Consider the following 22,799-nt stretch of genomic DNA (forward strand, 5'->3'; position numbering starts at 1 on the left):
ATTATATTTTTGATGTTATTAGTACATATAAAAATTATTTTAACAATAATATAATTTAGAAAAAAAATTATTATATCAATTAAATACTATATTAAATATTTTTATAATATTTATATTTATATTTACGTATATAAAATTAAAATAATATTTAATAATAATACTAATATGCAATGCAATACTAGATAAATAAATATACAATGCAATACAATGCTAGAAAATAGATATGTAATACAATGCAATGTCAGGAAGATAGATATGCAATGCTATAATATGAAGGTAAATATGTAATGCTTGAATGCAATGCTAAAGAGATAAATATGCAATGCAATGCTAGGGAGATAGATATGCAATGCAATGCTATTTATCAATGATTTAATATTTATTTCGATAAAATATTACTTTAATTAATATTATATTTTTGATGTTATTAGTACATAGAAAAATTATAATATAAATAAATTATTATATCGATTAAATATTATATTATTAAGAATTTTATAATATTTATATTTAAGTATATAAATGAAAATAATATTTAATAATAATACCTTTTAAAATGTGCTTAAGGTAATGAAATATTAAGTTATTGATATTTTATGCTGTTTAAATTAAAATTTTATTTATTTAGTATAAAATAAAAAAGGCATGATAAGTGATAGAGAGAGTAGAGAGGAGTGATAAATTATGATAAGATGTTATTAAGATGTTTGAGAGAGATAAGATATTTGTGATAAATTATAATAAGATATTTAAGAGAGATTGTACTTAAATTAAATTAGTACTTGGGTTAGTATATAATATAAAATATAATTTTGATAAATAATGTTTATATTCTGAAATATATCTATTATGATATTTAGCTGTTATTCTGAAATAAATAGTTATATTCTGAAATAAAGACTTTTGTTATCCTTAAAGTGAAAGGGGGCTTAGTTTTTAGACCACCATCTCTTCCTCAGTAACCAACCAAAAAGGCGTCAGGACCTAAAGCACTAAACCCAAGCTCTTTCTAAAATCTCAATATCTCTTTCCTTTTTTTCTTTCTTGCCAAACAACCACGCATACAAGAGAAAATATACCCCTTTCTCTTTTGATTACAACATAGGACAAGACAACAGTACCACCCCAAGGGAAAAAGAAAATACAAATATGCCTTTGCCATTATATTTTTCGTACATATTTCAAGTTTAAGTACTTAATTCGCTTGTGGTCTAAAGCAAATTGCAATCATTAATAAACCGTCAAAACAAGGATATGAAAAAACTTAACTACCCACATAAAAATACAATTTGATTTGATGATAGGAGGGATAGTTAGCTCAGTTTGCAACTTGCTTATAGCAGAAGAAAATTAGCACCACTATTGATAAAAGTAGTTTGATCATTTGTAACAATAATTTTGAATGAAAATGTTAACATTATCTGAACAAATCCTTAAGTTTAAAATACAGAAATGTTTAAGTTGAAATTGGGCCGAGGGTAAACCATATAATTTGCCGATGAAATAAAGAACCGGGGGGCAAAAGCTTCACTTTAGCATTCATATCTAGCCATCACCAATCTTGGTTTTCTTTGTAGGTATCGACATGTTAGGGCTCAGGCTTCAAGTTCAATATGTAAATCCATGCTTCGGCCACCAGCATTGCATCCCAAAGCTCATAGGAATTTTAATTTTAAACGAAAAGGAAAAAAAAAAAAAAAAACGCACAGTGGTTAAGAGAAGAGAGAAACAACTGAACACAGAGGCAGCAAAGCCAAGTAGTTTACAAATTGTATACCTCAATTAGTTTTTGCATGGCACCCTTTAAAACTTTTACTTTTTGCAAAGATACCTATGAAAATTAACCAACAGTTAAATATTAATCTATTTAATAGTAAGAGGATAAAAATACCCTTATTTTCTTTTGATCTGTTACTCTCAAATAAGGGCATCTTTGTTACTATATCTATTAAATGCTTCAAATTTTGACACATAGTTATCAGAAAATAAGTAAAAAGGCATCTATGCAAGAATAGTAGGTTTGGTCGGATATTCAAACAAATAAGGAGCTTTTGAAGGGTATCCATGCAAAAATAATACTTCACAAATAGTTTGTAGTGTGTCACCAAGCATAGCATTCACTCTCCAAGGAAAAAATGTTTGATAATTTCAGGAATAAACCCTGGTAATGGACTTATTATTCCTAACTAATCAAATGAAGACAGGTTAACTTTTAAGAAATATTTTTCTATTTCGCAATAATGTTCTATCATACTGAAACTGCAAATGCCCTTCAGGTGCATTTGCACTCAGTCTTACTTGACCTCAATGATTGAACTGCTAACTCTCCAAAATTTTATTTCTCTAAACAAAAAAAGTCTCATTCAAAAGTAACTTTACGCAAGACGCAATGCATGCATCATTATGTCTGCAGTAAAAAAGCAGAGCGTGAAAGCTGAGGAGGAATTATTGATAGAGAAATATATAACTCTACCTATTATTACCCATCTACATTCAACATCTAATAATAATAAGTAAAACATGGATATGATCAATATAATGTACAATGAGGCAAAAGAGCCCACAAAAGAATTAAAGCTACCAACAATGACTCCTGATGATTAATGACAATGCAATTAACAATAAATTATTCAATGATTGAATGTAAATACTGAGATTAACCCACTGATTCTAAACTTGGGTTATCCTTGCATGAAGAGCTAGTGTTGCAACAAACTTTGTATTTCCAGAGGGATGAAAATGTTATCTGTAGAAAAATAAACAATGTACACGACATTAGAGAGAAAAAGATGAGCTAGTTAAGAACATACTGTAATGCCATGAAAAGAAGAATAGGAAATGTTGGGTGACATGCAATAGAAGAATTCTAGCAGGAAAGTATGAACAGTAAGAACTAGAATACTGGAATTCATAGGGAAGAAAATGAATTTATGAAAGGAATCAAATATACAGTATTTACAGAAAAAAAGTATTCAGTTATTGTTTAAAAGAACAAAATACGTTCAAAGCTGACTTCAATGCAAAGCAAGAGAAATAAGAACATCATTCCCATTTACTATTCTTTTCCACCAGATGATGGGAAATCTTAGTCAAGCAAGCTATCTGTCCACAATGTTTGAATTTATAAGGTAAGACTTTAGGAAACATGGAAGGGCTGTTTAAATGGCAAAAGAAGTAACTTAGCCGTGGAGCACTGGGCAGTCACGGAAGTATTAAGACAAAGGAAAGTGAAATTGGAGATATCATGAGACCAGGCCAATTATATCTATAGATTTTCTAACATCACGATCCATTAAGATGTAATTAAGACTACCTAAAAATCTTTGGCACACTAATCTGTCTAAAAGGTGATCTAACTGTCATGTATCCAACTCAAAACAACCCCAAAGGAACTCTTTTCTAGTGTAACTTGATGTTAGTACACTTACCATTTGGTGTTCTCTTCACCTTCTTCTCCATTAAAAGCGCCATTGATATTGTGTGAAATCGAGGATGAGTCATCCAGATTGCCTGGTTTTAGCAGTTGCGAAAAACCTTGTCCAAAAGATTTCCATATTCTTGTAGATATTGAAGACTGCAGATTTGAATTTTCTTCAGAGGGCATTTCATACAAACCAGCTGAAGCTGGATCAAGTTGTGAGAATCTTATTGCTCCAAGAATTTTTTCAGGGAGTTCTGATTCAGACTGGCTCTCAATAAGGAAAGCTAGATCCACTGTTAGAGTTGTTACATAACCAAATGCCAAGTGAACAATTGCATTTGCTACTATGGAAGATCCAATATCCACATCAACCTCAATGTAATTCAACCCAAGAATATACTTGCAAGAAAGAGCTCGGCCAAGTATGCATATGGCTTGCTCACCCACTGCTGTTCTAACTATCCATGGACCATTGACTATGTTCGCTATCAACTTAAGTCTTGAATTACGAAAAGCATCATCGCCTTTCAAAAATTGATCCACAAGAGATCCATCTTCTACAGGTTCAACTGCTACAAAATATGCAATTGCACTGTAGTTATCTTTTCCTGGAAGTTGCAAATTGAAGGCCCATACAAAAGGCTGATTACCAGTGCGGATTTCATCATCAAGAGCTTTCCTTACACGATGATTTGGATGGTTTAGTACCTCACCAATTTTTGCTGGACCTTTGATCCAATCAAAAGCGAGAGGCTTTAAAAGGTATTGCCCACCAGGTATTTTCACCTTATCTGAGAGATAGTCAGGACCTCTAACCATAAATTTGTCACCAGGTGGAGTAGCCCAACCATTTGGGCAGTTCTCTGGTTCAAGAAAGGGAATTGATCCACCAGATTTTACCTTTTCTATCCACGCATTACCTTTCTCATCATAAGGACCAGCCATGTGCTGGAAAAGAGACTCCAACAAATTCCTGTAACATATCCACAGGGTAAACATTAGTAAGAAAGCGTGTGCACTGCACAGATGTCTGAAAAAATAGCTTTTTACAATAACCAATCTGTCCATACAGAATGTTTGTGAGGAAAAATTCAGTATGGAATTAAATTGATAGAGCCCTACACACTTCAAGCTATTCTAAATAGTATTAACAAAAGGAATTAATTTAGCAATATATTTATTCATAGAAGAATGTACTTTAGCAAATCCATGTTTCATAGACAGAGAACAATAGAAGTAGATATGGAATCCAGGAGATTGGTGTTAAGGAGCTTTCCACAATGCAATTTGCAACCGTTCAGACCTTTCCACTCTAGACTGCTGTCCTTATTAGTGAACTCTTGTGCAAGAGACAAGAGTATAACTGAACCATAGGTTGTGTTGCAGAAAGCTAAAGGAAACAGTGGCGAGCATCAAGCATAGAACATGGGGACAGGTTGGGATAGTCTATAGTTCCATCGTAGAAAGAATAATGTGTTTTCACAAGACTATAGTTGACCAAATGATGCACTTCCATCGATCAAGCATGCCATTTAGGACCACAATTATGAGTTCCATGAGAATGGCTTGTTAGAACCTATCAGAAGACTAAAGGAAACTGAAAATAGAAAATGATTTACTGCTATTGATCAAGCATGTTATTTAGGACAAAAATTATGAGTCCAGTGACAATGTCTTGTTAGAACATCCAGAATTGGTAAACAATTTTCATTGGGTTATCAACCTTTTAGCCAAAGAACAATAGACAATGATCTCATGGTCAGATAAATTAAATAAGGTTATGACATATATATGAAAAAAAAAGAGTAAAGAGGAGAGAAAATATTAGCCGTCTTATTTGCAATTTACAAATCAGGTTGATTTCATTTACATAGTCAAAATTTAATAGGAACTTAAGTAAATCACTTCACCATCTGAGAGTTTTAACTAAGGTTTCAAAAATCGGTATCGGGATCGGAATTGGCCGTTCGGAAAAACGATACGTATCGGCCGCCTGCATCGGATTGGACTATTTTAATTAAATAAAATTCTAAATATTATTAAAAATGTTGAGAAATTTCTAAAAATTTAGAAAAAAATTATAAGAAAATAAGAAATAATAATTACTCACATATAAAGCCTAAAAAGTAAAAATCTCTCTTCCTCCCTCTTTTCTTTCCTATCCCTCTAACTATTAGTCTGAAGTAACCATTCTCTTCTACACTCTCTTTTTTTCTATCTTTCTCTCTCTTTCTCACCCTCTTTTTTTTTTATCTTTCCTTTTCCCTCTCCTTCACTCTCTCTTCCTTTTTCCCTCTCTCTCTCTCACCCTTTTTTTATCTTTCCCTCTCCTTCACTCTCTCTTCCTTTTTCCCTCTCTCTCTCACCCTTTTTTTTTATCTTTCCCTCTCCTTCACTCTCTCTTCCTTTTTCCCTCTCTCTCTCTCACCCTTTTTTTTATCTTTCCCTCTCCTTCACTCTCTCTTCCTTTTTCCCTCTCTCTCTCTCACCCTTTTTTTTATCTTTCCCTCTCCTTCACTCTCTCTTCCTTTTTCCCTCTCTCTCTCACCCTTTTTTTATCTTTCCCTCTCCTTCACTCTCTCTTCCTTTTTCCCTCTCTCTCTCACCCTTTTTTTTTATCTTTCCCTCTCCTTCACTCTCTCTTCCTTTTTCCCTCTCTCTCTCTATTGAGAACACAAAAAAACAATATGAACACTAAAATGACCTTATTAAAAACATGAAACTTGAAGAACTGTATGTTGATCATCTTGGTTTTATGACCTTGAATCTCTTTAATTTCTGTGAATGAACAATCTTGGATACGATACAGACCAACTTTTGATTTCTTCAATATCTGCTAGATTAGCTTTAGTACTTTATGTGGACAAAGTCGTAATGCAAAATAAGCTTATCAAGGGCTATTTGGATGTGCATTTCCAGAAAAGCATTGGCTCTTTAAAACTGTCATAATAGTAGGATTTGTTGAGAAGAAGAGTTCCAGCTAGGTATGAAAATGGTTTGGATAAGGATCGGACATTGAAAAAACCATATCTATATCCATATCCATATCCATTTTTCTTTCCAGATATGAACATGGAACATATAGTAAACGGATAGCAAAATTAGTTACCATATTCGCTTAATATTGATACAGAATACAAATTGAATGTCATATATATATATATCTATATTTGATTTGTAAATCTATAAAAATTATGACGTTACTTCAATTTATAGCAAAATATATAATAAAAATTAAGGTTCCAAAACTTGGCATCGGGATCAGAATTAGCCATTTGGAAAAACAATATGATATCGTCATATTGGCTGTATCGGTCGCCCATATCGGATCAGACTATTTTTTTAATCATATAAATTCTAAATATTACCTAAAAATATGAAAAAATTTAAAAAAAATTTAGAAAAATGTTAAGAAAATAATAATTATTCACATATGAAATCTAAAAACTAAAAATTACATTAACTTAGTCAAAATTTTGATGAAGATTGAGTTGGCTCTCTTCTCTTTACTCGTCTCTCTTTTCCTCCCTTTCTCTATTACTACCAAGGCAAATTTATTTTTTTTTCTAATTTTCTTTCATTTCTTCTCTCTACCTTCTCTTTCTCTTTCTCTCTCAATCTCTCTTACTGTTGCAAGGTAATTTTTTCTCTGATTTTTTTCCATTTCTTCTCTCTCCCTTCTCTTTCCCCCCCTCTCTCTGTTACTCCCTCTCAATCTCTTTCTCTCTCTCTTTCTCGTCTCTCTATCTCACTCTCTATCACTACAATAGAAAATCTACTGTAGTAACAGAGATTGAAGGAGAGAGAGAGACAAGAGAGAGTGGAGAAAAGAAAGAGAGGAAGAAGAGAGAGGGAGACGCTAGAGGGAGAGAATAGAGAGAAATGAGAGAGATGGGGCACCGGCGAGAGAAGAAATGAAATAAAATTAGAGAGAGAAGAAAGATGGAGTGAGAGAAGAGAGAAGGAGAGCCCGTATCGAGCGGGATCGGCCGATATGGCAAATTCCGACCCAAAATAGATCCAGTATCGACCGATCCGGTCGATACCCAGCCAAAACTAGGTCACTAGACTGATTTCGGACATCGATCGAGATCGGCCGAAACTTAGAACTATAATAAAAAATATATTAGAAATTCACTTAAAAGACACAAAAAAGCTTTCTTCTATTTCAATTTCAATATCTTCATAGAATTTAGGCTAAATTGTTATTTGAATTAAAGGTCTAAATATTAGTTTTAGGATCAGGATTGGTCGCTTGAAAAAATGACATATTAACCGTATCAACTCTATTAACCATCTATTTCGAACAATTCATATAGGGGATCAACCAAATCGATCGTATCAGCCATCTAGTTTGGTGATACGGATTGGGATTAGCTGATACCATGGATGCAAAAATCGGTCAATCTCGATCTAGGCTTGATACAAATTAGTTAACTAGTATTGGGCGGATATTAATTGTATCAGCCGATACCTAATTTGAATCAGCCTATACGGGTCGAGATCGACCGATTTGGATAAAATGGGTAAGGGATCTCACCTGAATCTGACCCGGAAACATCAGTAATTGATATTCTTGTCGTCATTTTCCTCTCTCATTATGGATTTGTCCCGAATCCAACTTGGGAACAACAATATTGATGTCTCCATCAACCTTTCTTCTCTCTCTCTCCTCTCTTAACAAAAACTGATGCTTCTCCAATGCAAAGATCTAACTCCGACGAGGTCTTTTGAACTCGAGCGATACATATTTAGCTCTAGCGAACTTTGGCTATCTCAAGAACGTGATTCTTTTTTTTGTCTTTCTCTCTTCTCTTCTTCAGTACAGTTTTTTTTTCTTCTCTCTCTTCTCTTCTTCACCGCAGAAGCAGAAAAATATGGTTTTTCATTATTTTCTTTCAGTTCTTCCACACTCTCTCTCTCCTTCACTGCAAAAGCAACATAATTTTTTTTTCTTTTTCTTTCTATTCGGTTCTTCTCTCTTTTTTTCTTCTTCTCTTTCACTACAAAAGTTTTTTTCTTTTTGGCTCTTCTACCCTCTCTCCTCTTTTCTTCATTATGGAAGAAGTAGAATAGTGATATTTAATTCTTTTTCTTTTCCTTTCAGTTCTTCCCCTCTTTTTTTTGAGTAAATACTTTATTTATTTATTTTTTAGCTTTTAGGATGCATATATAAGTAATTATTATTTTCTTATTTTATTATCACTTTTTCTAAATTTCTAAAAATTTTCCTATATTTATAAATAATATTTAAAATTTTTACATAATTAAAAAGTAGTAGTTTAATCTGATATGGGCGATCAATACGGTCAATATGTTTGTTTTACCGGGTAGTTGATCTCGATCTCGAGTTGAGAAACAGTAGCTGATACTTCAATCCATGTTTCAAATACTTATTTCAGTAGAATTCCTCAACTCATATTTGTATCCAGATTGAACCCTCAAACCCTCAGATACGAATATGGAATGGATATAGATATAGCTCTAGATGTAGGGACAAGTTGAAATGCATATATGGCAAAACTTTGGATATGGGATTGGTCAAATTGAATATTAACCAACCCATTTTCACACCTAGCTCCACTTGAATGGCATGAGTTATCAAAGTTAATAACACTGCTTAAGTAACCTCCACTACCAAAACTACTGTTCAAGAAAAAAATAAGTCTTCAGCAACTAGCATTTCACCAAAAGTTCTGCTTCCACAATCAGCATTGATTTTCTTTAATTCTTCCTTCACAGTCTTATTGTTTAAAGAAGACAAACATCTAAAATGGCCCTTGCTAAGATTGTTTGATTCATGGGATTAACATCCAATTTGCTTAAAATTTTTCGTTGCCTCCAGTGCTATCATTAGTGTTAAATATGATAAAATGGTTAGCATTATATACAAGAATATCATTAAAACTAAGTTCCCAAAAACGACTGATAACTAGACATAATACTCATCCAGATTGTCCTGTATCCAAAAGACCAAAAGGTGATCTATCATTCATCTCCTAGTAAGTTTCATTCCATGATATCTACATCTGAAGTGTATCTTAAGAAAATGTTCAAGCCCTTCTTAAGAAGATGTTCAAGCCCTTCAATATGCTAGCTGTAATTAAGTTGGGCACAACAAAACAATACTTGAAGATAGTTTTTGTAGATTCCACGATTTTCCTCCAAGTTATATGATCCTATCCTTTTTAGGAGAAATGACTGGAAAAGACAAACTGCATTGCTCCTGAATGGTATTTCTAAGTCAGCATGAAAGTGTGTATGTCCCACTAATGCTTTGCATGGCGCACACTATAATGTGGGATATTATGTATAGCATTTGTCAGGTTTGCTCGATTATGCATTTAGAGATATCCTTGAGGGTTCTACTTCTGAAATTTAACAAAATAATTGTCTAAAATTAAACCATCAATAGACTATCAATATATGATGAAAATATCAAGAGATCTAAAAATACAAAGGCAATATAGTTACATAGATTCTTTTAACTCCCAAAACATATTTATTTAGAGTTAGAAGCTTAAAGCACCTTTAGGACCTTTCTTGTATAGTTACTATTAGGTGCCATTATTGAGGACTTCTGTTGACCATTTTGAGTATTCCATGTATCAAATGCCAAATTAACACTAATAAAATTTGGCACACACTCAAAGTAGCAATGTCAAAATATAATTCAACTGAATCTTGCAAAACTTTTTGTTGAAATGGTTCACTATAAGAACTGGCAGCCTTCTTTGAAACAAGCATAAGTACATATTTGGTTCATCAATCATTTAATAAACTAATAAATACCAGGTTAATAGTACTGTTATTAAAGATTAATGCAAATTCTCTCACGATGCATAACATCATATATATAAGAAGATGAACCACAACGACAGCTCAAGGCGAGCTATACGGTGCAACAATCTTTTCCTATATCGTCTCATTGCTTTTTGACCATAAGTTATAGGATGATCATTTAAATTTGCATCCTCATAACTAAATTACTTTTCTTTAGACTGCAATGAACCCTTATATAGGTCTCTATCATCTTCATCTTCTTGCTCAGCAAGGAATGTGCAGGAGGTTTCTCATGAGATCACATTAAAATTAAGCCCCAGGTTGCCATATTAAATTAGTAATGGTCTGTGTTCTGAGCCATAGACTTGAGACGCCACATACTTTACACATGTCTATGAGAGATCTTCTAGTCCTACAATGTGCAATGATACAATTTCTAGAGGGAAGTTAGAACCCTTTAGTAGTGTCTTGTCTATAAGATAAGCCATATTAATGGCCTCAAGACTTACCCAAAGCTTCCTGGGGTCAGGTTACCTGATATAAATAAGAATTTGCAACTCAATAAATTACCATGTAACTGCTTCGTTGCAAGTCAGATTCATTGATGTATTAATAAAAAAAAAAAACTTTCTCCCAGACTCAAAGTTTCATGGTAGAGGCAAGAGGATGTCTTGTTATCAGTGGAAAAGTATGTTTGAATTCTTCTATCGCTGTCTAAGCTCGGGTAGATGAAGGAACCTGTTTCTTATATATGCCAAGTAAACCATCAATGGTAAGTACCTAATTGCTATCATAATCTTCTTCTGCTATGATGAGGGAACCTGTGCAATTTCTAGATTATTTCCATTTTTCCATGTTACAAGACTTTATAGCAAATCCAAGCTCTTAAATCAACAGGAATTTTCCAAAAAACTTGAAGTTGATTGAAAAGATCATTCAATTGTATCATTACCTTGATTAGCTTTGTGGTTCTCAGCAAAGCAACATAAAGCTTGATATTTGAAATCATATATCCTATCAGAAGCCAAAGAACAAAACATATCTCCAACCCGATACCACTATTATCATCTTTAATAAAGAAGCAGTTCGAATTGTCTCCTTAATCAAGCAAACACAAATGAAGAACGCAACCTCCACCCGAATCGGCTAAGATCAGAAGAAGATATTTCGCCCCCATTAGAGGAAGAACCCATCAGGTAATTTGAGCAAGATCAAGAGATCGAACGAAAAAGTCAAGGATGAAAGAGATAGAAACCCTAGGAATCATCGGCTTACTTGCTTCCGCTTCTCCTACGGCGGGGATCCGAGAAGACGCGCCTCGGATATCGTGCAAGGAGACCGCGAGATTTGGGGAGGAACGGAAGAGAACGAGGTCAGATGGCGACGGAGACTCCACTTTCGATTGAAGAGTAAACGCGAATTTTATCGCGTGAAATTCTCTCCCCGCTCGTCCGGGAAGGCGAACGAATCGTGTAGGCTGGTTTGGAGGGAGGGTTGCGGGTTTGCCTGTTAAGAGCCCGGCGAAGCTGACGTGGAGGACAAGTCGGATTGTTGTCTCTTTGTGGGTCTCTTTGTGGGTGAAGTTTGTGGCTCCTTTTCGTGCCGTGACAGTTTGAAATATCCGAACATTATTTCCTTTCCGACACGCAAATGCTTCCATGTTTATATATTTAGCTCCTTTTTAGTTTCGATGTGATCGGCAACTAGATCTTAATGCCACGGTTAAAAAGAATATTGCCGCCTTTGCATGAGTTGAGAGGATGTTTTATGGGAGTCAAATGTTCTAGTTCAATTTGTCATGTACTAAAAAATATTCTTTTCTTAAGGATAATTGTATAAACACCTAATTTTAATTAGGTACCTCTAAAGTTTTCCTTGTATTTTATTGTCTGGTTGTAAAATATTATAATTAACTTATATAAATTTATACAAAATTCATGCTTGATTATAATAAGTATATTAATTATGATAGAAATTTTATTAAAAAAATATACATGATTTTATTACAGTGCACCCATCTACTTATAATAAAATTTTATAAGTAACTTATCACGAGATTTATCTTATGCAGGATTTAACTAAAATATATATAAGTGCGTATTTAATTGTATTAAGTTTTTTAAAAAAAAATTAATTTATAAATAACTAATCACCTATATTTTTAAATCATGATTAAATTAACGATTCATTCACCTTAAAATTGTTAGAAGCAAATGGGAGGGAATCTTTCCCACTAGAGGGAAAAAAAAACTTGAGTGACATTTGTGCCCTCGATTTCTCTCTAGCATACAAGAAAGAAATGACAGCAACTTAGTTCTTATTTTGGAGTCTTGACCAACCTTCTTTAATTCCTCTAGGTTCAAGTCTCTTCCACTCAATTTCTTCCTTTCTTGCAACATGTGATATTCTCAGTTAGAGTTGCCTCAAAATCTTTATCATTCATCATGGAAAGCAGAAAAAAGTTGCTTTTATCTTTTTCTTTTCTTGACATGGACTTTTTATTTAGAGAAAACTAAAAAAAATAACAATGCTAATTTATGGCATGCAAGATTGACTTATTGAGCATGACCAAATGAGAGTTCAATAATCCTAGTGGAAGCTTCAAGTTCAAGCAAACATTTATTGGAATTTAGTGTAAATATAATAATCTACTAATTTTTCATGTTTTTTTAACACTATAGTTTGTAGGCATATTGTGAAAGGTTTATTTACATTATATCAAATAAGAACAAAGTCTTCATTTCCTTGTCTTGGAAGGAGAAAAAGTTATGAGCTCCGCCAACCACCCTGTAAGCTCTTTCCTTTACTCTTAGAGAGCCCTTAGATCCACCTTAACCAGTTCCCCAAACTCCTCCCTTGATTAAAGTGTTTGTTGTATGAGACAAATGCCAATGTGACTACTAAGAAGCCCAACTCGCTTCCAAATGGGTTATCCGGTTCAACCTTTAGCTGAGATAGGGTCGAAAGGTCCTACGTCCTGGGCCCAGCTCTTCAAGGGCACTCAAACCAAATCGAGGATAAATGAAGCAAGGAAAACATTTACCTCCATTCTTGAGAGGCTTCTGTCTTTTTTATCTAGTAAGGTTAATATAAACCTTGATAGATTAAAGAAAATCGTGTCGAGTAGCAATTTAGACTAATTGGTAAATTCTTAGGTTGTCCTCCTCCGCTAACTTACTTGATCAAAGAGATAGCCCATCGTTAGAAGCCGGTCGAGTCTTTAAATGCTATTAATATGGCTGCTGGTTTTTTTTTCGATACTCTTTTGAGGTCGATATGTTGAATATCTTGACTAGAGGTCCTTGGGCTTTTTAGGGTCTTATTCTAAGTTTTATTTCTTAGAGGTCCAATTTCCAACCTCTAAGTGAGAAGATCTTGATGGCTCCGGTGTGGGTTTAATTTTTTAGCTTTCTAGGAGAATATTGGCTGGAAGACATTCCGATGAATATTGCCTCCGATATAGGGCGCCCATCAAAACTAATACCCATACTAAGTTCAGGACTAAAGATAAGTTTGTCCGGATATTGAGATCAATTTAATTAACCCTCTTAAATAATCTATGCAAGTCCTACTTGAAGGGAAAAAAGTGATCCAAGCCACGTCCTACGAAAATCTCTATGTGGTCTGTTTTCGATGTGGTTGAAATGACCATAATCATTGGATAGACCTAAGCTCGTGTTGGAAATCGAAAGAAAGTTCTTCAACGACGACTGCCCTAGCCTCGGATCTTTCTAGTCAAGCTCAGCTGACCGTGCCTCATGAGGTTCCTCCGTCGGACTCGTTTGGCCTGTGAATCTAGGTCCCCAAGAGAGGTCGCAAGGGTCATAATACTGGTGCTCCTAGGTCAAGCGATGTCACTAATGACGATCCGGTCATCTCTACGAAGTCTGTGACTGACAAGCAAGAATACTAAAGATATGCAAATCACAAAGAAGAGAGAATAAGAAAAGAGATTTATATAGTTCAGCGATATGCCTGTATTCACGAGTGATACGAAATTTCAATCCGTTAGTAAATATGTAAAAGATATGTGTTTTTAAGTCTCTAATTTTCTCTTGATATTTCAATACAATAAATATGTTCTTTCTCGTATGCCCCTTTGTTAATGCCCTATAACCCATCATAATTGCATTTATAGGTGATACAAAAAACTCTAGGATTCATGCATAGGAACGATTTATAGCCATTCCAATGACTACTTTGGATTGAGCTAAGAAGAAGCCAATGTACATATATAAATCATCAATGTTCAACACCAATGCGATAGTATCATACTATGGATTTTAGGACTAAAGTCAAACTGTATAATATGGCTTTGAAAATATTGTCTTTAGCCAAAAAAAATAAAATAAAATAAAATAAAATAAGCAAAAGTAAAACTACTCTTAGCCATCAAGGACTAAGAAAAACCTAAACCACACGCACATCAAAGTTCTTAGAAATGAATGATGGCCAATGGCACTGTCAACATAATAAAGATGGAAACTCTCTCTAGCGTTCTAAACTCACAAAACCAATATATGGGCCGGCCATAGGATGTGAGTGGATGTCATCAATGCAGTAGGTGAACGTAATTAATATATCTGTGTGCATTTAATAATATATTTAGATTAACCTGCATGAAATCGTTCCTCACCGAATCCAAACCCCTCCTTGAAAGTTATTACTATAACATGCACTTCTTATGGAAAATAGGGGTAAATCGATTGAAATCAATAATGTCAATTAGCATCATGAAGTCTGATCATCTTGTGGACTATCCTATCCTAATTCTGACAAAAAAATTGGTCCATTATCATGGCAGGGTCACCGTTTTTATTCTCACGTTGGTCCAGTTAATATTTAACAAAGAAGCGGCCAATTCTTGGTAATGGAAACTTATTGACTTGCTTAAATCTAGGAGGAATAAACAACCCAGTAATGCATCGTATACTAGTATAAATGTCAAATTTGCTGTGGAAAATGTACAATGGTATTAACCAAGATGTCAGTTTAGATTGATCATCCATGTTAATGGCCTACCACGGTGAACAGCTCAAGATCGCCAACTTTTGTTAGCTCTGACCTTGGTTCAGGTATCAAATTCAGCATGCAGTTGTAATAGCTTCAAGATAGGAAAGAACAAAACACGGCAAGAAAGAGGCCATTTATAAATCACCCATTACCTTACAGAACGTAGTTAGGAATCATATAGAGAACTATTACAAACAAAATTAATGCTTTACAAAGATGATTGACATTGCAGGATTTGGACAACCTGAAGAAATGAGATGATTTCCTCCATCATGATGCCTTGGTTGATTTTGAGTAAGTTGTTGACGAACTTGTTTGAGAAGTGCCTTGATCGAAATCCTGTTTGCTCTTAGTTCTCTTCATCTTTGCTTTGACTCTGAACTTTGTCATCAGTGTCTGCACTGTGTTGACAAAATTACCAACTGCCATCACAACAAGCAAGATTCCACAAACTACAACCTGCAAAAGTAAGATGACAAAGCTCTAGATCTTAAGATTGCCATTGCAATCTGATTGTAGGGTAACAATATGCTGGTAAGAATCTTTTATCATCACAGTAAAAAGCCCAAGAGATTTTCTTGCCTGCCATTCAGGGATGACACCAACAAAAGCTATCCGAAGAAGTAGGATTCCGACAAATGCCTCGAAACCCTGAAACCAATAATTCACAGTTGCAGATGTCCAGCATTTTGTATTCAGAAACTAAAGAAACACACTTGAGGAAGGTCATTCTTCTAGATATACTAAAGAGGAAAATGATAAATCCAGCACTTAAAGCTATATTGTAACCAACAAGACCTTAATACTGGAATGCATTTGTCAACATGTGGGTTACCATGGTAATAGGATCTAAGCTCACATTCTGTTAAATGGCATTGTATTTATGTTTTAAAACTCTTGGGGTCTTTGGTTGAATGCATAGTAACTTTAATGACATGCCCAAGGGTAAAGTTTCTGATACCTGCAAAATGAAAAGGATGGGGTACAAAAGCCACAATTGACCTTGAACGCCAGCAGTTTCTCCCCACACAACATCCATTCTTTTGGCCTGTAGAAAGCAAGAGGAAATTAACCGAGAAATAACATGTTCATGAGATGAATGCATATAAACAATTGACGAGCATAGTTACAATATGTAAGATGAGCTAGCCGGATAGTGAAGAAACGTAAGCATGCGATTAAGGAAACCTCAAAACATGACAAATGTACTGCAATGACTTACATTTGAGCCTCTGAGTCAAAGCAGTCAAACTTCTTTTTTTCTATATTGTTTCGATAATTAATCAGAAAGAATGCTAGTAGTATGGTTATCATGATCAAACATTACTTGGCATACTGTAGATAAATTTTGGGAAGTTGAAAATATCTATCATCTAATATCCAGTTTAGGCTGACACCGCCTTTTTTATCTTGTAAGTTGTAACAATATCAATCAGATGCATTATCAACTGCTATATTGCCAATGAAGCTCATCTCATCAAACCAACTAGTATAGTTATATTTTCTATTCAGACAGCCACATGATCTCTAACAAGTAATACAGTTAAAATGTGATTGTAGCATGAATATAGGTTCAAATTCTCAAAGAAGGTTTTATATTCTAGCAGCCAATAGAAGCCCATATGTATCAAGAAAAGGCAAGCTTCATATTTACTCATGAAGGCACTGTCTACAAGCTGCATGAACCACTCAGTTCACATTTTAAATCGGTCCCATCTGAATTTAGGGTGGACCTGTACTGAAGGTGGATAAGTGGTTCACAGTGTTAGAACTTTGTCCACAGTCATACAAGTGCATGCATATAAAACTTGGCCGATGAAGAGAAGGTCTTGGATGGATACATGCAGGATTAGAGCTTTGCTACATGTGCCTGTATAGAAAGCATGGGTCAGAGAAAAAGCTATGGTTTCTAATAAACACCTTCCATCTTCCCTCAACTTACTGTGCATGATGAACCAAAAAGAAGTGTTAGAGTTAACCATCCACCTTCATTCTTCTGTCTCAACATAGAGATCATGAATAAAATGTCAAAAAATGGGCATTTTGGTGTGAGTTACTTTCTGTGTTCCTCAAGTTTCTTCCAGCCATTTTTGGTTCACATTGTAGACCAGATCTAGGATTCACACGTGCACAATCTAATGGTTCATATTGTGTCTCTGTGTAAGGCTTCAACTAACTACTTTAGTTTCAGGTGGAACCAATCTAAAACCCATATTGTTAGATGTTTTGCGCAAAATTATCAAGTTCTGACCAAAGATCTTTGGCATTCGACTGGTAGTTGTTAATGTGGCCAAAACTGAGTTTTCCTACAGCATTGTGAGATGGTTTTGTTTTGTTGTGTTTTTATTTCTTTGCAAACTTTTTTTTTTCTTTTGAAAGAATTTATTTCTTTGCAAAGCACAAAATAAATAGTCATACTGAGCTACTTAGCAAGCCAAGACGTAGTGAGTTCATCTTTAAATGATGAAAATGGTACAGATAGAAAGTGAAGTAGAGCAGTAATTAGGCATAATTCTGGAACCTTAAAAATAAGTTCAACACTTTCATCTCAAAAGACAAATTATGACGGTGATCATTTATCCTCTCCATCTCCTCTCCCACTCTTTCCTTCCTTTCCTCCACCTCCCCTCTCTTTTTCTGCCATTGCTTCATCATCTCCCTTTCCTCTTCAATTCGTCTGTTCACCGTCATCCCTCTTCTTCCTTCCTCTTTGCCAAGACAATGGTTGTTATTGGAACAGGATTGCAGCATGCTGACATGCTGCAGTCCTTAAATTGTTGTTAGTAGAATTACATCAGGAAAATTTCAAAATCTGCAACCTCTAATTTCTATTTGCTTCTTAATTGCTTAACCAAGCACTTACTCATTTCAGGTTATCCTCCATCACATTTTCCCCCTTATGACTTAGGAAAATAGTATATGCAAAGTTAGGATCATCTTCTCCATCATGTTTGGATATCCCAAATGATTTGCCAATACTCAATTTTATGGTTATACAACATGAAAAATGAGCATCTAATGCATGCACATGATCTATTAAGCATGGATATAAACTTGGGTTTACAAAACTAATGATGGTTCAACATGTAAGCATGCGCCAACCACAGATAAAATACACTAGTTGGTACGTATCAGTGTTAAATAGGACATGATGCATTTTAGATACTTGTCCATATTCTTAAAACAATGATGAGAATGAATTTCTTTAATGACAATATATAATTATACATCACTATAGATTATAATCACCTTTTTTGGATCTTATCTTATTCATAATATATATGACTTAATATACGCCATCTTTTACTACATCTAGTATTATTGGTGATTTTCGTATGCGCACCAAAAATATTTTTGTGAATCAAATAGATCACAGATGCTTGGCAGTTTATTCGAATCTATCAAACAAATGGAAGATGATACATATTAATACATATGTATAAGCATTATACAAGCATATAGAAATATATAGCTGTATCCCTATCAGGAATTGTTTGATTGGGCCTACTGGACTGTCCAAGTCATTTCATTTCCATATCCCATATCCATGCCCATGATTCATAGGTAGTAGGCACATTGCAACTGCAAATATGTAGTATTGGATGAACTATTCTAATCAGATTCCCCCAAATAAACAACCAACGAAACACCTCTGTTCAACCAGTCTTAGGAGCTCTGGAAAATTAATCATCGAGTGGACCAACAGTTGTTCTGGCATTAATAAGAACACAGCTAGATAATTCCATAGAATAACTCAAATTTAAGTATCTCATTATAACTAGAGCCCAAGGGAAAACTTGTCTTTTAATGGGTATCTACATGGTCTACAAAGGAAAGACTTGATTGCTCTATATAGATAAAAAAAATTTATATTGTAGCACATTACCTTTCCCAAAGCAATGCGAGTATACAATCTTTGACGCTGATATCTATTTTGTAAAAGCATTGCGACGCCTTGCATTATAGCCCATGCCAAAAACAATTGTACCCCTTTCTGTGAAAAGTTCCATAGATTAGAGAAAAGGGGACCTGTATAATGAGTTTGAAACAAGTAAGCAAGTACCTGCTTATTCGGACAATCAGGTTGCCCCTTTATCTCCCATGTCAAGCTTACAAGGGCCATCAACATAGCAAAGTAGTGATGGTATATCCACCTGTCCAAATAAAGCAAAATATGATGTACAAAAAATTGGAAATGGGAATAAAACTTGTTAAAAGTAAGTTAAGAAATTAAAGTAAATCAGCAACATGAATGATTACTGCAAATCATGCTCCTATGATGCCATGTGTAAGGAATAACAACATCCACACAAGATAATGAGTCAAACTTGAAAAAGGTTTTATCAGCTTGTGCTGGGAAGAAAAAAGGGAGCTTTCTTCAACCAATCACATGAATCCTGCATGTTATACTGCAGTCATTTGGCCAGTTCTTACAGTGCCAAAGCCCTTAAAAACAAGGCCTTCTTAGGGCCTTCTTTTGTGGCATAAGGCTCTATGAGGCCTCTAAGAATCGCAGGAAGCCTCCTGGATGCTTCACGTCCCCAGATGATCTGAAGGGTAATCAACCTCAAGTGTTTGGGGGGTGATAGGAGGCCTCTAGGAGATGAGGCCAGCAGAACTTGAAAGCAACCTTAAATTCAAGTACTTGCTAAGCATTCTTCTTAGTAGATTGAACTATAGTCTAAAATTTAGATTCCTTATTTGGACCATCAACAAGAAACTCTCAACTTTTAGTTCTACATATAGATCACCTAAAAGATAGTGTGTAAAGTACGTAGAAACAACCATGGATGGCCGTGCCATGGCGCGGATCGTGTTGACTGGTGGTTGGCACGCATGTCACGGCATGTGCCGCAACACTTGCTGGCAGTGTTGCAAGAGAGGGAAAGAAAAAGAGGAGGAAGACTAGTAGTGCTTCGTCGTCACCCAGTCGAATCATCTTCTTCCTCGAGCCAGCAAATGCTAGGGCATCCGCGTTGCGATCGGCGACCTCGGGTATGATGGGCAACGGCGAGGTCGACAACGATAAAGAGTCTTCAGTGAAGTGCCGTTAGGAGGGATGCCGTGCGGCACTCTTCGTGCCACATGTCGGTACGCTGCCAACACGTCCCGTGCCGGTCAGCACAGTCATCGTTGGTAACAACAAACAGAATAAACGATATCAACATTGTGAATCACAAAAACATTATTTTGAGGTTTTAGGGCCGGTTCATTATTCTCAGTCATCTAATATTTGTACCTAAAGTGCTCCTGATATTTTAATAGTTAGATAATCCAAAAAGAGCCCTTCATGTCTCTTCCACAAGATCTTCATCATCCATCAAATGAGACAAGATAATAACTTTAGCAAATTCATCAAATTAAGACAGAAATAGAACCTTCACACGATCAATAGCACCTCTTTGGTACTCCATAACAGGAGAAAGAGTGAAAATCACATATATCATATGTGGATATTTGTCCTTCATGAGATTACATTGCCATAGTAATTTAGTAACTTATCAAGCAAGATACTTTTAACTGAGAAAGCAAGACATTTATTTAACTACTTTGGGATTGCGTAACGCATGAGCTGCATAACAACTCAAATTGTGTCCCTCTTCTTAAACAATGACTGAACAACATGTGGTTGTTGAGGCTTTCTACACTTAATCAGACAGAACAAAGAGTAAGAACATTGGCTACATATGATAAAATTCACTAGTATCCAAAATAATCGAACTAGTTAATTTAATATAGCTATAACAGTATCATTTCTCATCCACTAATATTTCCAGTTAGGCACAATCCCACGATGTTGATGCCATTGCATGGAGAATAATTCATCAAGGATCTATTATTATATTCATCACTCTTCAACCTTATGTGGACCTCTCCATCTAATCCATGGTTACATATGTATAAGTTATAACTAACATTGGTAAAGCAACATACACGACAGTAATTAATTTCTTTCATAACACGATTTCCAGATATATTGAGCATACATGAGTCATTCAATTTAATCATAAAAAAGATGATTTCACCAATCATTGTTAGGGTTAGGCATAGCAAGAGTATGTGATAGAAAACATAAAAATGAAATGAACAGTGTAAATAATCTTACCAAGGGCGGATATCACTTCCATTCACTCTCAGTATGTTCTCTCTCAAAGCTAGACTTGTGTATAGAAATAATAACCACGCCTGCAAAAAGATAAAATGATAAATATTCTACTATGAAGTTTTCTCAAGAATGACACCGTGCAAAGTACAAACGGTAAACAAAAATTGAATACAAGATCACCTGGTATAACTGAACTGGCAATGCTGGAAAGCAACCCTCCCAAATCCACCATCTCAAAAGAAGCAGAGTGGATGGAAACAGAAGAAACAAAAAGGCTGTTCTATCCTGCCAATAAGAAAATTAAGATTGTCAGCAGAATACAACAGCAATTCTTCTTCTATTTAATTTCTCATGTAGTAAATCAACTTGAATTGCTCAGGTTCCAAGCATAAATATTGCAAAAAAATTCTTCTCCCTCCTACTTAATATTTATAACATTTAAAAAACAAATAGAGCAGCATACCCTGTAGTTATTATACTCTTCCTTCACTTTCAATTGCACCTCCTTCCTCATCGCCCGCACATTCACCGGGCCAAGAAACATCTTCATGAACCGGCCTAACAACCCCAGCAAATCAAACAAAATAAAATTAGGTAATCAATTTAAGCATTCTAAAATATAAACTTACCATGATCCTTGCTTGGAAGAAGCGAAGCCACATCGCCATCACTAATCAAACACCTTGCTCGATATAACTCCTCATCAATCTGTTTAAAGGAAAGACAATTTAACGACATTGGAACGGAAGAAAGGGGAACGAGATCCACCGACCTTGTCGGCGAGCTTAAAATCGACAACGGCCGCGCGGCGATTCGTGGCGGAGGAGTCAACGGTGGATTGGAGTCGACGGAGGTCGGATTCGAGGGCGAGGGCTCGTTGCCGAAGGACTTGCTCCTCGTTCCACGTCCTCGAGATTAGCGCGGCGGCGGCGTCGCGGAGCTCACGTGCCTGCTCCGCTATCCGCGCCGCCTCATCCAAGAGGGAATCCAAATCCGCCATCTCTTCCCTCTCCCCTCTTCCCTCTCCCCTCTTCCCTCTTTAGATTGGTCTCCACTATCGTGTGGAAGAAGGGAAATAATTTTTTTCTTTTTCCTTTTTGTTTTCTTCGTTAGCTTTGAAAATGAAGGGGATGGTTCTGCACTTCTTGCTTGTTATTTATTTATTATTATTATTTTTGTGTAGAGGTAGATAAATTTGGCTTGACACGAGTATTATAGGGAACTTTTCTTATTTAACCAGTCTCTTGGCTTTCACTATCAATCCAGTCAGCTGACGTGTCATTGGCTGCTTAGATTTGTAGTTGCTTTCTATTAATAGATGATGACGTGTTTTTAATTTGTTGGGATTCAATATAACGACGGTTTAAACTATCTTCAAAATTACTATAACAGGGAAATGGTCATCTCAAGTGAGCAATTCTTATTCGGCTAATCGCTACACGTCGGACAATGATTGGACCTAAACCTTGCCTTCGG

The 22,799-nt window shown here is 35.2% G+C and overlaps 2 protein-coding genes across 6 annotated transcripts; both read right to left on the reverse strand.

Moving 5' to 3' along the window:
• Window positions 1-1,362: 1,362 nt before the first annotated feature.
• On the reverse strand, window positions 1,363-11,749 carry LOC140800861 (protein ENHANCED DISEASE RESISTANCE 2-like). Of its 4 annotated transcripts, XR_012111323.1 has the most exons (5): window positions 11,480-11,688; window positions 3,429-4,394; window positions 2,666-2,746; window positions 1,778-1,831; window positions 1,363-1,654 (listed from the first exon to the last, which is right to left on the reverse strand). XR_012111323.1 is itself a non-coding variant. In XM_073155755.1 (4 exons), coding segments are annotated over exons 3-4 (939 nt in total). In that variant the 5' UTR covers window positions 4,367-4,394; window positions 11,157-11,350; window positions 11,480-11,688; the 3' UTR covers window positions 2,502-2,745. The 4 variants fall into 4 exon arrangements, 2 of the variants coding, with proteins under 2 accessions (XP_073011856.1, XP_073011855.1); XR_012111322.1 differs by having other exon boundaries at window positions 1,363-1,831; window positions 11,480-11,683; XM_073155755.1 differs by lacking the exons at window positions 1,363-1,654; window positions 1,778-1,831 and adding an exon at window positions 11,157-11,350 and having other exon boundaries at window positions 2,502-2,746.
• A 3,569-nt stretch (window positions 11,750-15,318) lies between these two features.
• Window positions 15,319-22,461, reverse strand: LOC140801194 (uncharacterized). Of its 2 annotated transcripts, XM_073156192.1 has the most exons (10): window positions 22,096-22,461; window positions 21,953-22,031; window positions 21,787-21,881; window positions 21,504-21,608; window positions 21,324-21,403; window positions 19,281-19,371; window positions 19,104-19,211; window positions 16,179-16,265; window positions 15,800-15,868; window positions 15,319-15,676 (listed from the first exon to the last, which is right to left on the reverse strand). In XM_073156192.1, the coding sequence occupies exons 1-10, from the start codon at window positions 22,321-22,323 to the stop codon at window positions 15,488-15,490; spliced, it is 1,131 nt and encodes a 376-aa protein (XP_073012293.1). In that variant the 5' UTR covers window positions 22,324-22,461; the 3' UTR covers window positions 15,319-15,487. The 2 variants fall into 2 exon arrangements, with proteins under 2 accessions (XP_073012293.1, XP_073012292.1); XM_073156191.1 differs by having other exon boundaries at window positions 19,104-19,371; window positions 22,096-22,437.
• Between the last annotated feature and the right edge of the window lie 338 nt (window positions 22,462-22,799).

The sequence above is a fragment of the Typha latifolia genome, chromosome 14, assembly GCF_019914945.1.
Source record: "Typha latifolia isolate L0001 chromosome 14, TyphaL0001v2, whole genome shotgun sequence".
NCBI lineage: Eukaryota > Viridiplantae > Streptophyta > Magnoliopsida > Poales > Typhaceae > Typha > Typha latifolia.